The sequence below is a fragment of the Bufo bufo genome, chromosome 5 (assembly GCF_905171765.1).
Source record: "Bufo bufo chromosome 5, aBufBuf1.1, whole genome shotgun sequence".
Lineage (NCBI taxonomy): Eukaryota > Metazoa > Chordata > Amphibia > Anura > Bufonidae > Bufo > Bufo bufo.
Window position 1 is genome coordinate 283,183,099 of NC_053393.1, and position 18,982 is coordinate 283,202,080.

The 18,982-nt window shown below is 42.7% G+C and overlaps 1 protein-coding gene across 1 annotated transcript in view; it reads left to right on the forward strand.

The window, feature by feature from the left end:
* Nucleotides 1-18,982, forward strand: part of RECK (reversion inducing cysteine rich protein with kazal motifs) — a 1,014,637-nt gene that overhangs the window by 107,064 nt on the left and 888,591 nt on the right. Inside the window, exon 3 of the mRNA XM_040433615.1 lies at nt 12,866-12,940. Coding sequence (XP_040289549.1) covers nt 12,866-12,940 — 75 coding nt within the window. The remainder of the gene's footprint in view (nt 1-12,865; nt 12,941-18,982) is intronic.

Below are 18,982 nucleotides of genomic sequence, written 5' to 3' on the forward strand. Positions count from 1 at the left end.
GAGTTGCAGTCTAAGCTCTGTGAGTTCCCCTTGATTCTCTCTGCTTGCAGATAGTTTAAGCTTTTCCACCCTTGCTATTTGAGCTAGTATTGAATCCAAAGCCTTTTGCTGCTCCTTTTTAACCCTGGTCTCTAAAGAAATAAAACATCCCCTAACATATGCCTTATGGGCTTCCTATACAATAGAGGGAGTGCTGTGTGCGGTGGAATTGATCCCAAAATACAGCTCTAATTGAGTCCTGACCTGTTCGGATTGTAGCCTGTTGTTCAACAGGGACTCATTGAGTCTCCAGTTCCACTCTCTTCTTGGTAGAGATGCCAGGGTGAGGGTCACGTGGCAGGGTGCATGGTCAGAGATGGTGATGTTCCATCTAATCCATCTGATGTCTAATCTCTGGTATGAGCCATGTGGGTTGGAATAGAAGGAGTAGTCTTTAACTGTGGGGTTGCGGTTTCTCCATATATCTATCAGTTGTAGATCATGCAGCTTTCTATGTAGCCTACTTATATGTTTCTGCGCAATGTGTGTCTTGGATGTGGATGAATCAATTTCTGGGTTCAATACTAGGTTGAGATCCGCACCCAAGATCACCGGACCTTCTGCAAAAAGTTTAATAGTGTCTAAGGCTTTAAGGAGCCATTGTACAGTGGCTGTGTTCGGAGCGTACAAGTTAGCTAGGGTGAATTTAGAGAGAGAAAAAAAAAGTATAAAAATGCAAGTACTGAGCAATACAGCAATGAAATTATTCAACAAATGTTATATGGATCTGCTAATTCAAGAGGGGAGGGGGGGTGTAATGATATCGGGGTGCAGATAAGAAACTTAGCCTGGTCGTTGTACCCCAAACGTGTAAACCAAGCTGTATTTGAGAATCTGGTTAGTCACCCTGCAATTTATGCTGATCTTGTCTCTTTCCTTTTTTGAGTAGGGGGGAAAAAGGGAAAGGGAGGAGGGGCAATGGGTAGGGGGGGGAGGGAGTGATATTCCCAATTCTAGAGTAAGGGTTAACAAAAAGGAAGGGTAGGGTGGTTTCAATCTAGATATACACTTAGGAAAGACAGCTGAAAGCATATACAGGAGGTACACGCCACATTTCAATAGTAAACCAGAACTACAGTAAATTTTCAAGACTATTAATAAGAACTGGCAAGTTGGAAAGTAGGCCCAAAGTTCAGAGCCGAGACCCTCAATGTGGGTAAACTCCACGTGGGTTGGTGAGTAAGAAGGGACAATTATGACTGTCCTGTTAATCTGAGATTTTTAACCCCTGGTTCCTTCTTCAGGGTGGAGGAGAGTGTGCTCAGGGTACCGACTTGTTTAACTTGGACTTTGCCTTCAGTACTCTCTTCCAGGGCTCCACTTGTGTGAGTTGCGGTAAGTTTGCTGGCTGAGCTATCGGCATCCACGAAAGGACTACTATCGGATGGGTTCCTATGGCCTCCCAGGCTTTCTCCAGGTCTTCTGGGGTGTGTATCGCTATAAGTCTCCCGTTTTTCAGGATCGAGATGCCAAAGAGATATAGCCACATGTATGGGATTTTTTGCGCTCCCAGCACATCTAGTAGAGGTTTCATGATGCGTCTTTTTGCAAGCGTGGAGGGTGCGATATCCTGATAAAGTGCAATGTCCGCTCCATCATATGTGATCTGCCTTCTGTCTCTAGCTGAGGACATTATGCTGGCAGTGTCCACAAAGGAAAGCAAGCCATAGACCACATCCCTGGGTCTTTCGTTCGGCCTCGGTATGGGTCTCAGGGCCCTGTGGATATGTTCAATTGTAATCGAGGCAGCTGGTTCCTGACCTAATAAGTCAGCGAATATTTCCATAGCTACTTTGCTCAGCGTCTCAGAGGCCCAGGACTCTGGCAGTCCTTTGATGCAAATGTTTCACCTTCTGCTGCGATTTTCTTGGTCCTCTAGCATTAACATCGCTCTGTTGAGCTCTGCGGTATGCATGTCGAGGTAATCCGCCATTCCTGTGGAGTGTGTTACCAGTTCCTGAGTCGCAGTTTCCAGCGTCTCCACTCTGGGCCCCATTTGTGTAATCTCCGATTTTATATCAGACAGTTCGGCCAATACTGGCTTTATTGCTTTTTCAAGTGCCTGCCCCAGTACCTTGGTTAGGAAGGACTTCGACACCGGTGAGGAGTCCCGAGTTTCCACTACATCCCCCTGCGAGCTGTCCGCATCAGATTCCTCTCCTTCCTCAGCGCATGCTGCTGCCGCCGCCATCTTAGGGCCCGTGCCTGGTGAGTGAAGGGCTTTCTTCTTGAGGAAACGCTGCATAGCTTGTTGGCTCTTTTGGGTTTTCGGTGTATCGGGGGGGTCAGGACCCCTGTCTCTCCCGTACTTGACCATTCTGGAGTGGGTCACCGCTGTAAAATTGGTTATATTCGCTTAGGTATGGAGGAGCCGAGGTTTCACACAGCCATCTGCATCCACGGCCAGGCTCCGCCCCCGAAAATTTGGTATTTTTTTATAAATAAAAATGAATTATTTTTTTTTACTCCATTTTACCATGAAGTACAATATGTGACGAAAAAACTATCTCAGAATGTCCTGGATAAGTCAAAGCATTTTAAAGTTATCACCACTTAAAGTGACACTGGTCAGATTTGCAAAAAATGGCCGTGTCCTTAAGGTGAAATAAGGCTGTGTCCTTAAGGAGTTAACCACTTAAGGACACAGGGCGTACCAGTACGTCCTGTGTATTTCTGATCACTGCCGCACGGCCAGCAGTGATTAGAACGGGGTGCCTGTTGAAATCATTCAGCAGGCACCCCGTGACAATGCCTAGGGGGATCCTGTGACCCCCCTGCATTGCCGATCGCTACAAACCACAGGTCAATTCAGACCTGCGGTTTGTAGCGCTTATGCAAGTTTCTGATCTCTGCGGTCCGTGACCGCAGGGATCAGAAACCTCAAAGCGCCTGTATTTCAAAGTTAGCCCCCCCTGCAGCCCTCTGTGTTTGTGTGCCTGTGGGCGCAGCGGGGGGAGGATTGCGGGAGGCGAGCGGCAGTGTGGGGGGCGGGCGGGCACGCGATCTTCCGCCCGCCCCCCATTTATTCTCAGGCTGACCAAGCGGTTGAATCAGACTGTCAGCTCATTGCTGACAATCTGATTCAAACGGCTGACATCTGTGCAGATGTCAGCCGTTTTAACCCCTTCAATGCCGCGGTCCGTAGGGACCGCTGTATGGAAGAGGTTAACAGGGAGGGAGCTCCCTCCCTCTCCCATCGAGGGGCTGCTGTGCCTTTGCAGCCCCCGGACAGGATGGGGTCACAGAGGGAGGTAGCCCCCCTCCCTCCCCTTCCCAGTCTGCTCAGTTGTGGCAAATGGGGAAGGTTCCCATGGCAACAGGACGCCTTCTCAGGCATCCTGCTCTCCGTGGTGCTGAACAGATCTGTGCTAAGGCAGAGATCTGTTCAGACAAAGTCTAAGTGAAATACAGTACAGTACACTATATAGTGTACTGTACTGTATTATACAGACATCAGACCCACTGGATCTTCAAGATTATACAGACATCAGACCCACTGGATCTTCAAGAACCAAGTTGGTCTGGGTAAAAAAAAAAAATTTAAAAAGTGAAAAAATGTAAAAATAAAAAAACACATTTATCCCTGATTAAAAATTAAAAAATAAAATTCCCTACACATGTTATATATCACCGCGTCCGCAACGACCTGATCTATAAAACCGCACGGTGAACGCCATAAAAAAAAAAAAAAAATTATGATGAAATTGAAATTTTGCCCACCTTACTTCCCAAAAAGGGGCTTATAAGCAAAATTCACAACAGGTGTTTGATCCATGGATCGCCCAATTAATTTCCTGGTTCAATTAGAATTGGTATTTAAACAGTCATCCTCATCATGCTGTTCACATTTTGACATCATGAAACCATTGCGAGGCTTCAAGCAGTGTGTTCTCAGACGGAAGTGGCCACTGAGCTTAGAATGTCAACAGAGACACAGACAGGAAGAGTCACAAAAAGGCATAGAAGTGGACACCATTTGGCCACATCCCACACTGATAACCGTTTAATTGTGAACAATGCCCTGCAGAACCGGATGATGAATCCCACACAACTCCAGGCACATTTAAAGAAGCTCTGTCACCAGCATCAACCCTATTAAATCAGACATACTGCCTGGTAGGGCTCATCATGCTGACTAAAACTATATACCTTCCTTTTTTCTGTATGATAAACAGCTGCTGTTCTTATTCATATGCAAATGACCAAATGGAGCAAAAAGAGATGGGGCTCAATCCTCTGTAAGAAATATAATAAAAATAAATATCTCTATATTTAAATATAAAAACAATAAAAATAAATATGGGTGGGTATTATATAGAAGTTGCTTTTTATATTTTGGCAGTTGGGGAAAAAGTGTTTTCATTTTGTCCACCTAAACTCATTAAGTTTTCCTAAAAAAGCCAAAAGTGCAAAGATGAATACTTTAGGGGGTCAGCACCTCACTTCATGGGTGTTTCTCAGGTTTTGGTACTGTACAACATGTCTTCTGGTGGTATGGTGCAATAAAGTCAGCAATAGAAAAGTAGACCTCCAAAATCCAAAATGTGCTGCAATCCTTTGAAGTATTCCAGTCGAGCCCAAAATATCAGTAAAAAACACATATAGGGTATCATTCAAAACGGCAGGAGTATATGAATTTGTGATAATGGATGTTGAATGAGGCATTGGTGTACATTTTGGCCAAAGCGTAATAAGCCACGCACCACGTCAAGGTCGCCTCTATGAGTGGTCCCTAACACTAGTTCCTACCTGCGCTCCCTGGACTTTGTGTGGCTATCATGGCCCATAAACAGGTAGGAACTAGTGTTAGGGACCACTCATAGAGGCGACCTTGACGTGGTGAGTGGCTTATTACGCTTTGGCCAAAATGTACACCAATGCCTCATTCAACATCCAGCATAGAGGCAGGGCAGAGTGCTGGTTGCAGAGTGCTATTGCATTTGTGTTTTTGCGTTTGTATGTGTATTTCGCCATAGCGATGTGCACCTGCATACAGGGTTGTGCTGACTGAACCCCCCACATTTTTTTTTTGTAGTATATATTGGAGGCGTGGCGCTCTCCATGCAGTCATGCACACCTGACCAGTTAGTCTGCCCTGGAGGCTGGTTTTAAAGTCAGTATAAAACTGAGTCTGCTTTTACAGCGCCTACCAGTAGCCATTTGGCTCCAGGAGAAGTATATAGTGGGCTCAGCATGCATGTTGGTACTTGCATCCCTGGATCCGATGAAAGCTGTCACGGCACCGGACGGGGTTAAAAGCAGAGTGTGCCTGGCGTGCATGCTGTACCTGCGCTCCCTGGACTTTGTGTGGCTATCATGGCCCATAAACAGGTAGGAACTAGTGTTAGGGACCACTCATAGAGGCGACCTTGACGTGGTGAGTGGCTTATTACGCTTTGGCCAAAATGTACACCAATGCCTCATTCAACATCCAGCATAGAGGCAGGGCAGAGTGCTGGTTGCAGAGTGCTATTGCATTTGTGTTTTTGCGTTTGTATGTGTATTTCGCCATAGCGATGTGCACCTGCATACAGGGTTGTGCTGACTGAACCCCCCACATTTTTTAATTTGTGATAATGTGTGTTTTTTCAAGGCCACATGGTGAATGTAAAAGGCCATTTAAATTTTTAAAAAAAATTGTATTTTGTCCACCTAAATTCATAAAATTTTCAAAATTTCCCCAAGATGAATATTTTAGGGGGTCAACATATTAGAAAGTAGTCACTTTGTGGGTGTTTCTCAGGTTTTGGTACTGTACAACATGTGTTCTGGCAGCAGGGGCGTTACTAGGGTCTCAAAAGATCCGGGGCCCAAGTCCCAATGAATATGGCTTAGTTCTCTAAATCGCGCCCCCCCCCCACACACACACACAATGCATTTTGCTGTACTTGCTATGCAGCATCACATCTCTCACATCCAGGGGCTCCCAGGTGACGTCTCCTCCGATGTAGATCTTCTCTGTCATTATCTTCTCCATTTGGTCCATATAACTTCTCTCAGCCACCTCGTCTCTGCTGAGTGTGACACACAGACATCTTATCTTTCTCATATTTTTATCATCATCCCCAACCTGGAGTCCCCACAGTGTTATCCTGCTGCTCGCTGTGTTCCCCAATACCCTCAAATACTATCCTGAAGTACCACCAATAGTAATTCCCTTCTAGAATGCGTTACTTTCCCCTACAGTGCCCCCAACAATGATAATGCTCCCCAAGAGTTCCCCCATTCATAGACGAGCCCTCCAGTATTAATAATACCTTCACAGAGCCCCAGTAGAAATAAGGCCCCCTATTGTTCCTCCAGTGGTAATAAAGCTATCTACAGACCCCTCTGTAGTAATAAGGCCCCCCATAGTGCTCTTAGAAAAAATAAGGCAGATTTATAAGTCCCTCCTATAGAGCCTCTAGTAGTAATAAGAATGCCTATAATGTCCTCTACAGTGCCCCCAGTATTTATACTGCCCACTACTGTTATAATGCTTACCCTGAAGTGCCCCCAGTATTAATAATGCCCCCTGTAGTTATATTCCTCCATTCACTATACAGTCCCATGTAAATAACATCACACCATCTCTCCTGCCCCCTCCAAAATACAGTCCTATGCAAATAACATCACTCTCTTCCCTCCAGCTCCCTCCAATATATAGTCCCATGTAAATAACACTATTTTCCACCCTCCGCCATAGTCCCATGTAAATAACATCACTCCCTCCCACAGCCGTCATCAACATACAGTCCCATGTAAATATGGATTGTAAATGTTATAGATTCTGTTTTTGTTTTCCGTTGGTTATAACTGAAAATAACAGAATCCATAAGACGGAATGCAAAATGGAAACCTTTAAGAGACATTCCGTTTTGATTTGTCATAATAGAAGTCTATGGGAATCATAACAGATCCGTCAATAACATCACGCTTCCCCAGCCCCCTCCAACATTCATTCCCATGTAAATAACATCACTCACTCCCACAGCTGCCATCAACATACAGTCCCATGTAAATAACATGACCCACCTCCAACACATAGTTCTAAATAAATAACAGCCCTCTTTTCAGCCCTAACATACAGTCCCAGTTAAATAACCACAACTTCCAGCATTGCTCTGCCTCTCCCTTCACTTGCCTCTCCTCATGTAGCAGACCTCACTACAGCTTCTTCCCCCAAGTGACATCATCTCAGGTCCTTCTCAACCAATGCCTGTTTTACTGGTCACATGACCAGTGATGTCACCACAGGTCCTTCAGCTCTTCCAGTGCATTAGATTCAATTGTATTGCCATCCTAAGGACGGCAATTCAGTTGTATCTAGCTGGCAGACAGGACATTCAGGGCCTGGGACAAAACATCAGGGGCCCAGGCCCCGAATGTTTTAACCTAGCAACGCCCCCTTTCTGGCAGTATGGTGCCAGAAAATCAGCAATAGAAAAATAGACCTCCAAAATGCGCTCCACTCATTTCATGTCTTGTGGTGAGCCCAGTCAGTAGGTAAACTTCACAAATGGCATTCATTTTCATAGTACACACATATGTTAATGGTTTTAGAATTTTTATTTTTTTTAATCTTTTGTAACAGTTAAAACATATTACTAAGAATTAAAAAAATATAATTTTTTCATAATTTTCTGTTTTTCTTTAAAAAAAAAAAAAAAAATTGTATGTCACCTAATGACATAAAAAAAGGTCTAAGGTGTCCTGTGAAAAGTAATATCAAATACAGTCATGGCCAAAAGTTTTGAGAATGACACAAATATTAGTTTTCACAAAGTTTGCTGCTAAACTGCTTTTAGATCTTTGTTTCAGTTGTTTCTGTGATGTAGTGAAATATAATTACACGCACTTCATACGTTTCAAAGGCTTTTATCGACAATTACATGACATTTATGCAAAGAGTCAGTATTTGCAGTGTTGGCCCTTCTTTTTCAGGACCTCTGCAATTCGACTGGGCATGCTCTCAATCAACTTCTGGGCCAATTCCTGACTGATGGCAACCCATTCTTTTATAATCACTTCTTGGAGTTTGTCAGAATTAGTGGGTTTTTGTTTGTCCACCCGCCTCTTGAGGATTGACCACAAGTTCTCCATGGGATTAAGATCTGGGGAGTTTCCAGGCCATGGACCCAAAATGTCAACGTTTTGGTCCTCGAGCCACTTAGTTATCACTTTTGCCTTATGGCACGGTGCTCCCTCGTGCTGGAAAATGCATTGTTCTTCACCAAACTGTTGTTAGATTGTTGGAAGAAGTTGCTGTTGGAGGGTGTTTTGGTACAATTCTTTATTCATGGCTGTGTTTTTGGGCAAAATTGTGAGTGAGCCCACTCCCTTGGATGAGAAGCAACCCCACACATGAATGGTCTCAGGATGCTTTACTGTTGGCATGACACAGGACTGATGGTAGCGCTCACCTTTTCTTCTCTGGACAAGCCTTTTTCCAGATGCCCCAAACAATCGGAAAGAGGCTTCATCGGAGAATATGACTTTGCCCCAGTCCTCAGCAGTCAATTCACCAAACTTTCTGCAGAAGATCAATCTGTCCCTGATGTTTTTTTTGGAGAGAAGTGGCTGCTTTGCTGCCCTTCTTGACACCAGGCCATCTTCCAAAAGTCTTCGCCTCACTGTGCGTGCAGATGCGCTCACACCTGCCTGCTGCCATTCCTAAGCAAGCTCTGCACTTGTGGCACTCCGATCCCGCAGCTGAATCCTTTTTAGGAGACTATCCTGGCGCTTGCTGGACTTTCTTGGACGCCCTGAAGCCTTCTTAACAACCTAATTGAACCTCTTTCCTTGAAGTTCTTGATGATCCTATAAATTGTTGATTGAAGTGCAATCTTAGTAGCCACAATATCCTTGCCTGTGAAGCCATGTTTATGCAACGCAATGATGGCTGCACGCGTTTCTTTGCAGGTCACCATGGTTAACAATGGAAGAACAATGATTTCAAGCATCACCCTCCTTTTAACATGTCAAGTCTGCCATTTTAGCCCAATCAGCCTGACATAATGATCTCCAGCCTTGTGCTCGTCAACATTCTCACCTGAGTTAACAAGACGATTACTGAAATGATCTCAGCAGGTCCTTTAATGACAGCAATGAAATGCAGTGGAAAGTTTTTTTTGGGATTAAGTTAATTTTCATGGCAAAGAAGGACTATGCAATTCATCAGATCACTCTTCATAACATTCTGGAGTATATGCAAATTGCTATTATAAAAACTTAAGCAGCAACTTTTCCAATTTCCAATATTTATGTAATTCTCAAAACTTTTGTCCACAACTGTACATGTAGGTTGGCTCAAAAAATAAATAGTTATTTGCAGTTTGATAGGACCATTGCAAAAATGGAAAAATTGGCCTGGTAAGGAAGGAGGATAAACACTCTGGTAATGAAGTGATTAACACACAAACAAACAAATGTAAGGTCATGCACATAGGAAGGAATAATGCAAGTTACCTGTACAAACTAAATGGTAAACACTGGGTAACACTGACAGGGAAAAGGACTTGGGAATTTTAGTCAACAGCAAACTAAGCTGTAGAAACCAGTGTCAGACAGTTGCTGCCAAGGCCAATAAGACAATGGCCCAAGATGAGAACATAGTCCTGCCACTTTACAAATCACTAGTCAGACCACACATGGAGTTCTGTGTACAGTTCTGGTCTCCTGTGAACAAGACAGACATAGAAGAGTTGGAGAGGGTTCAGAGAAGGGCAACTAAAATAATAACTGAAATGGGGGGACTACAGTACCCAGAAAGATTTTCAAAATTAGAGTTATTTAGTTTAGAAAAAAGACAACTGAGGGGAGAGCTAATAACTATGTATTACTATATCAAGAGTCAGTACAGACATGGCTGCACCACCAATGAGGCCAGGTGAGACGATCACCTCATGCAGCACCAGATATGGGCAAGAGGGGGGCAGCGGAATGGCCATGGGCAATGAAAGGGGTTAAGTTAGGAAATTGGCATTGGGACGGGGGGGCGCTGTTTCAGTTTTCGGCTCAGGCAGCAGAAAGGCTAGGTGCACCCCTTGATCTATTTATACCCAAGACTGTGACTGTAATGAGAGGACATCCTCAGCGTCTAGCCAAAAAAAGGTTTTTACACTAACCTAGAAGAGGATTCATTACGGTAAGAGCATTGAGACTATGAAACTTTCTTCCTGAGGAGGTGGTGATGGTGGGTTCACTAAAAGAGTTCAAGAGGGGCCTGGATGTATTTCTGGAGTGTAATAATATTATAGGCTATAGTTACTAGAGATAGGTTGTTGATCCAGGGAGTTATTCTGATTGCCTGATTGGAGTCGGGATTTTTTTCCCCTGTAGAGAGTAAAATTTGCTTCTTACTTCATATGTTTTTTTTTTCTTTTTTTTCTTTCTCTGGATCGTATCAACTTGCAGGATAACAGGCTGATCTGAATGGACAGATGTATTTTTTTCCTTCCTATCAATAAATTAGAACAGGCTTAGTTGCCCATAGCAACCAAATAGATTCCGCTTTTCATTTTGGACAGCTCCTTTGGAAAATGAAAGGAGGAATCTGATTGGTTGCTATGGGCAATTAAGCCAGTTCTACTTTACACAAGTTTGATAAATGACTCCTGATGTTTCTTTGTTACCACTGGTATTACATGCAGCGATTTCCTCCATGGTATGGGTTGGAGCGATCGCTAATGCGATTGCTTGTCCCCTTACTGAATCATTGTTTGCCGGCAGCAGATCGTGATTAGACGATCTGCCACTGGCAAACAACGATTTTTAAGCATGTTTAAAAATCTTGATTGCCCGATGAACGAGCAGCAGTATTTCACTGCCTTGCTACGAAAGCTCATTGGCCATTATCTGGGCAATTTAATATAGCCCTTAGACTGGATTTTAGCTATGCGACCAAAAGTTATAAAACTTAGAATGCATACTGGGAACGTGAGCCGTCTTAAAATGAGCAGGATCTACACCATCTCAAAAAAAAACTTAGATTTTTTTTTTTAGGCACATCATTAAATCCTCTAACATTGAGAGGAGAATGTATAGGAGCAATAGGCATGATAGCTGGGACAGCATACTAGGAAACACCAGGAATAAAAAAAAGAGGAAGAAAGAGAATAGAAGACAGAAAGCAGTGAGCTTATAGGAAAAGCCTAATTGTAAACGGTCTTCAAATGATACTATGTAGGACACTGCCACGGGGCTACTAAACAAAAATGAAAAATGCTATCTCACCCAAACCCCATTTTTTTGTGGCCCGTATGCGGAACCATTCACTTCAAAGGGTCCTCAAAAAACCCAGAAATGACTTTGTGTGCGTTCCGTGTCCATAGCCGTCCCGCAAAAAAATAGAACATGTCCTATTGTCTGCATTATGGACAAGGATTGGGCTGTTCTATTAGGGCCTGGCCATTCCACAAAGTGCAGAATGCACACGGCCAGTATCCTTGTTTTCTGGATCCACAATAAATCCGCAAATAAAGAGGATCCAGAAAAGCTGGTATTGCCAGTGGACCCTTTCTTGTCCTCACCATTTCACCCCAGAAGCAACACGGATCTGGTGAGCCATAAAGAAAAAAAGCATCTCCTTAGAACTGTGTGTTCACTCCTCTATTCTGGACATACCCCCATGGCTGAAGATTTATTGTGGATTTGCTGTGGATAAAATTTGTGGTGGAAATTCACAGCATAAATTAACATGCAGGTTTAAAATCTCAATGACAGGTCCAATTACACAGCAGATTTTTTTCGGAGGCACATTTTTGGCGTTTTAGATGCTGGTCTTAATAAACCCCTAAGTTGGCGATGGATCAGACGGAGTTATGAAGAGGCCTGGTGTGAGCGAGCATAAGTCGCAGATTGTGGAGCAACTAACCATTGTGCCGCAATCTGCACCTGAAGTACGACTAATATAGGCGTATTTCTTAAACTTTTTGGCGGCACATTCATAATATATGACTTGCGTGGAATTTCTACTGCGGATTTGTCACAGATTTTACAGCAGTGTTGCCACATATTTTACCCTATGCATTACAGGTTGATTTCCACTGTGGATTTTTATGCAGTGTGTGGATGAGTTTAAATCTCATGCACTTACGTTTGCTGCTGTTGTATAACGCTGTGGATTTTCTGCACACTATGTATGAACATACCGTAGATTGATTCTGAGATATTTATCAAGACTAGCGCATGCATACACCAATCTTGATCTCCCTGCACTGGAACGAGATGCCCCTAATTTATTAAGAGGCAGATGCCCTTTGCCCAGCCGTGCACCAGAAACCGAAGTCTACACCAGGTATAACTTATATAACTTTCTGGCGAAAGTTATAGTATATGCGGAAAGTGGCATAAACCACTGCCCTTTTTCTCGCCACTTTATAAAAGTGGCGGGAAGCTTAAGGCGCAAATTATGGTGCACATAGGGCATGCGCCATAATGTGCGACTTTTTTATGCCACAGTAGTGGTGTAAAGGGCTTAATAAATGTCCCTTACTATGTTACAAGTTTTATGTTATGTTAACCTATCTGATGCTTCCCGATATTAAGGAGCAGAAATCATCCTCCGTGGATGATTGACAGCTTTCTCCTACTGTGTCATGGTAGAAAGGTGCTGATTAGCGATGGCGGGGAGGGGGAAAACTGGGAGAGTGTTAACTTATAATTATAAAAAAATTCTGATCTCTAAACTGGGCCCTGTCTGTCCTGTTGGAAATGGAGAGTAAGTTTCCTTTTTATAATATGAAGCATGTAGTTTTACTGTTAAAAATCACATGTTGATGTTTGATTTATGACTTGTACATGCTCTCATTTATCCATTTTTATTATGCTTCTTTGGTTTTTGCAGATTTTGTCATCAAAAAGTGAATCACATCAAAAACATTTATTGCAGAGGGCTCCAGATTATTGTCCATCATCAATGGTAAATGAATAAACCTAATTACATTAAATAAATGCAAAATCTGTTAGAAATTTAAAAATGGTGTAAAATCATTTTCTGACAATTCACATTAGGCTACTTTCACATGTAGCGTTTTTACTGGATCCGGCAGGGTTCATCAAAAACGCTTCCTTTACTGATAATACAACCGCCTGCTTCCGTTATGATCGGATCCGGTTGTATTATCTTTAACATTGCCAAGACGGATCAGTCATGAACTCTATTGAAAGTCAATGGAGGACGGATCCGTTTTCTATTGTGGCAGATTGTGTTAGAGAAAATGGATACATCCCATTGACTTGCATTGGGTGTCAAGCCGGATCTGTCTTGCTTGCGCATCCCAGGATGTAAAGCACACTACAACGTGTTGCGGTTTGCTCTCTGGTATGGGAACACAACTAAACGGAACGGAATGCATTTTGGAGCATTTCGTTCTGTTCAGTTCAGTTTTGTCCCTATTGACAATGAATGGAGACAAAATTAAAGCGTTTTATTTATCCAAAGGAGATATTGTATTCCGCCTCTATTAGATGTAATACAGCCAGAAATGTGTGTCCAAACTCCATGATTTTGACTTTTTCCTGTTCTTTGAAACAACTTAATGGGAATATTTGCCACACTTATTAACCACCTCAGCCCCCAGTGCTTAAACACCCTGAAAGACCAGGCCACTTTTTACACTTCTGACCTACACTACTTTCACCGTTTATTGCTCGGTCATGCAACTTACCACCCAAATGAATTTTACCTCCTTTTCTTCTCACTAATAGAGCTTTCATTTGGTGGTATTTCATTGCTGCTGACATTTTTACTTTTTTTGTTATTAATCGAAATTTAACGATTTTTTTGCAAAAAAATGACATTTTTCACTTTCAGTTGTAAAATTTTGCAAAAAAAACGAGATCCATATATAAATTTTGCTCTAAATTTATTGTTCTACATGTCTTTGATAAAAAAAAAATGTTTGGGTACAAAAAAAATGGTTTGGGTAAAAGTTATAGCGTTTACAAACTATGGTACAAAAATGTGAATTTCCGCTTTTTGAAGCAGCTCTGACTTTCTGAGCACCTGTCATGTTTCCTGAGGTTCTACAATGGCCAAGTTAGCGCAAAAATGATTTTTTTTTTTTTCTTACAAAGTCTCATATTCCACTAACTTGTGACAAAAAATAAAAAGTTCTATGAACTCACTATGCCTATCACAAAATACCTTGGGGTCTCTTCTTTCCAAAATGGGGTCACTTGTGGGGTAGTTATACTGCCCTGGCATTCTAGGGGCCCAAATGTGTGGTAAGGAGTTTGAAATCAAATTCTGTAAAAAATGACCAGTGAAATCCGAAAGGTGCTCTTTGGAATATGGGCCCCTTTGCCCACCTAGGCTGCAAAAAAGTGTCACACATCTGGTATCTCTGTATTCAGGAGAAGTTGGGGAATGTGTTTTGGGGTGTCTTTTTACATATACCCATGCTGGGTGAGATAAATATCTTGGTCAAATGCCAACTTTGTATAAAAAAAATGGGAAAAGTTGTCGTTTGCCAAGATATTTCTCTCACCCAGCATGGGTATATGTAAAATGACACCCCAAAACACATTGCCCAACTTTTCCTGAATACGGAGATACCACATGTGTGACACTTTTTTGCAGCCTAGGTGGGCAAAGGGGCCCATATTCCAAAGAGCACCTTTCGGATTTCACTGGTCATTTTTTACAGAATTTGATTTCAAACTCCTTACCACACATTTGGGCCCCTAGAATGCCAGGGCAGTATAACTACCCCACAAGTGACCCCATTTTGGAAAGGAGACACCCCAAGGTATTCCGTGAGGGGCATGGCAAGTTCCTAGAATTTTTTATTTTTTGTCACAAGTTAGTGGAAAATGATGATTTTTTTTTTTTTTCATACAAAGTCTCATATTCCACTAACTTGTGACAAAAAATAAAAACTTCCATGAACTCACTATGCCCATCAGCGAATACCTTGGGGTCTCTTCTTTCCAAAATGGGGTCACTTGTGGGGTAGTTATACTGCCCTGGCATTCTAGGGGCCCAAATGTGTGGTAAGGAGTTTGAAATCAAATTCTGTAAAAAATGACCAGTGAAATCCGAAAGGTGCTCTTTGGAATATGGGCCCCTTTGCCCACCTAGGCTGCAAAAAAGTGTCACACATCTGGTATCTCCGTATTCAGGAGAAGTTGGGGAATGTGTTTTGGGGTGTCATTTTACATATACCCATGCTGGGTGAGAGAAATATCTTGGCAAAAGACAACTTTTCCCATTTTTTTTTACAAAGTTGGCATTTGACCAAGATATTTATCTCACCCAGCATGGGTATATGTAAAAAGACACCCCAAAACACATTCCCCATACCAGATGTGTGACACTTTTTTGCAGCCTAGGTGGGCAAAGGGACCCATATTCCAAAGAGCACCATGTGATTGGAGCATGTGATCTGACGTCACCAAAGGTCCTTTAGCCCATAGCTCATCATTAAAGAAGTAAAGAAGAGACCGGGAACTACGCGAACAAGAGGAGAAGGTGAGTTAATTTTTTTATTTTTTTTTAACCCTCAATTGATCACCTACTAAGAATTCTGTATTCAGAATGCTATTATTTTCCCTTATAACCATGTTATAAGGGAAAATAATACAATCTACACAACCCCGAGAAGTTCGGGTTTGGGTACCAAACATGCGTGATTTTTCTCACGCGAGTGCAAAACGCATTACAATGTTTTGCACTCGCGCGGAAAAATCGCGGGTGTTCCCGCAACGCACCCGCACATTTTCCCGCAACGCCCGTCTGAAAGAGGCCTTTCTGAACAAGCTTAGAATAATTCTTCCTTTTAATTGAGAGCAGCAGCAATACAGTTTGGATGTGGAAAGGCTAGGGTAATAAGAGGCACATGGCTGCAGTAGTAGTGGCAGCAGAATCACCATAGCATGGAACAAACAAGGCAGTCAATTGGCTATCTATGGGTAGTAGTAGTGGTAAGCGGTAACAGTGGTAGGGAACAGGGTATGCGCCGGAGACAGGCGTTGAGGTGGGAAGAATCTGCTTGCTAATTTGTCTCAGGCTAGCGCAGCACTTAAAAAAACTGCTCCATCATGTTGAGTAGTCTGGCGTTTTAGACTCATAGCCGGCGGCGAAACCACTGAAGCATCCAGCGCCAGTTCTAAATGTAAGACAGCTTCCTAACTGGCTTACATTTAGACCATTTTCTACGCCTAAAACAGGCGTAGAAATTTGTAAATGATAGATAGATGGAGGTACTAGAAAAAGCTCCAAGTGACCTCCACAGTGCCCCAGCCCCCATAACAGTGACCTCCACAGCATCCCGTCTTCTTAACAATGATCTGCACAGCCGCAAGCCCCCTTAACAGTGACCTATAACGGTGAAAAAAAATGGCAGAGTTTTTATAGAAACCTGTGTGTAGGTCAATACTAAAGGACCTGTGAGCTTCTATTGGCTAATAAGGGTCATGTGACAGTGTGCATCTTAGTTAGGATATGGCTAATACATTTTTTGGGAATATCTCAAGAATGGTACGTCCTGGAGAGCTGAGACCTTTATGAAAACCTTCCCAGACACCTAATGTACCTATGTGCCAACGGTGTCCAAAGGTTCAGGTATTTGGATGCCTATAGAGGACAGACAGACATTGATTTTTATAACATACAGAAATTATTATTGTAAAAATGAATGTCTGTTTGTTTGTCTGTCACATATAGGCATCCAGACACCTGAACTGATGGAAACTAAATTTGGCAGATAGGTACATTGGGTGTCTGGGAAGATTTTCATAAAGGTCTCAACTCTCTAGGACATACAATTCTTGAGATATTCCCAAAAACATACTAGCCAATAAGAGCTCACAGGTTCTTTACTCACATCCTAACTTCCATACACGCCACTTGACCCTTATTAGCCAATAGAAGCTCACAGGTCTCTGTTAGGGGACGGGTGCTGTGGAGGTCACTGTTAAAGGGGTTATCCCATGATTAAAGGGGTTGTCTCACTTCCTCAAGTGGCTTTCATTATGTAGAGAAAGTTAATACAAGCCACTTACTAATGTATTGTGATTGTCTATATTACTTCCTTTGCTGGCTGGATTCATTTTTCCATCATGACCTTGTGGCGGTCATTATGAAGGGGGCAGGGCCCTGTAGAGGTCACTGTTAAAGGGCAGGGTGCTGTGGAGGTCACAGTTAAGGGAGCGGAGTGCTATGGAAGTCACTATTAATGGGGAAGGTAGCTGTAAAGGTCAGTATTAACTCCATAAGTACCAGGCCCATTTTTGGTTTTGCATCTTCGTTTTCTCCTCCCCAAATTCCAATAGCCACAACTTACCATTTTACCATGTCTGTTAGGGTGCATTCACACGACCGTATAAATGGATCCGCATCCGTTCCTCAATTGTGCAGACCCATTCTTTTTTTAAATCAAATCGTTTTTATTGAACAATAAATACATAGTAAAACATAAAACAATACGTTGTATTTTCCTTTCTTTGCATTATCCACCGTGTGGAATCAGTGAACAACAGTAATCATAGAGATACCAGCACACAGTTTTATCACGTATCTGTACATTACGTGTACACTTGCTGAAACAAGTATTTTAGACATAGAATTACCAATATCTTAACCTTCCCAACATCCCTCCCCCCCTCGCCCTGCCCTAACCCCCCAACCCTAACAACTGGTCTTGATCATCACGAACCTATATAACCACATGGGTATGAGATAACCATTCACTCCACATTTTATCAAACTTCTGAGGGCACCCTCTCTTCACATACACCCCTTTTTCAAATATCAGCATGTCATGCACCTTCCGTTCAAACTCGCTCAGTGTAGGCGGACTTCCCTGGATCCACCTCATAGCAATCAGTTTTCTGGCCACATATAGCAATCTCCCCACAGCTACCTTAACCAGTTCAGTCCCTCCAATCTCAGACACATACCCCAGAATACACACCTTAGGATCTTTTTGAATTCCCAATGTCAGTTTGCTATTAATCATATTCCTAACATCCTCCCAATAATTACCAACTACCGGACAAGACCACAGCATATGCAACAAGTCCGCACCATCTTCCATACACTTTGGACACTTGTCATCACTTCTCACTCCTATCTTTTTCAGGAACACCGGTGTTTTGTACACTCTATGTATGATAAATAGTTGGGACAATTTGCCCTGTTCACTCAAGGACACCTTGGGGACTCCTTCCAATATATCTTCCCACTTATCCTTAGACATATCTCCCACGTCAGCCTCCCATTTTTTCATTCTTGAAAGCGGATATCCCTCTAAGAATTTTTCCAGTAAAAGAGCGTACACCTGCGATATTAACCCTCTTTTCCCTCCACCTGTCGGAAGAACAAGCTTATGAACCCCCTCCATTTGAGCTATCTCACATCCTTTCCGCAACGTGACCTCAAGGGCATGCCTTATTTGAAGATATTTATAGAACCACTCCCTAGGGATATTAAATTCCTGCTGCAGGTTTTGAAATGACTTACATATCTTGTCCTTAATTAATTGTCCAATTCTCGTCACTCCATAAGTTTCCCAGTTCCTAAGTCCTGGTATGGCAAATAGTTCTGGCAACAAGTGGTTCTTTCCAATAGGAGAAAGTTCACTAATACCCCCCACTCCTCTTAGCTGCTTCACTTTTTCCCAAACTTTTTTCATAAGTTCAATAAGAGGAAGTTTTTCCCTCCCTGCATGCATTCCTGAGCCTTCCAGAATGCCCATGAGGTCATGACTGCCCAGCCAATGCTGCAATATCTGCCCAGTCATGTCCGGTGCTTGTAGATCAATCCATCCCTTAAAATGCTGACATTGGGAAGCCAAAAAATAAATCCATGCGTTAGGGACAGCTAGGCCCCCTTCCGACTTAGAATACTGTAATGTCTCCAGTTTGATCCTAGCCTGTCCGTACTTCCAAGTAAGATCTCTAAATATAGAGTGAATTTTCTTGAATCTATCCAGAGGGATCCAAACTGGAGCATTATTCA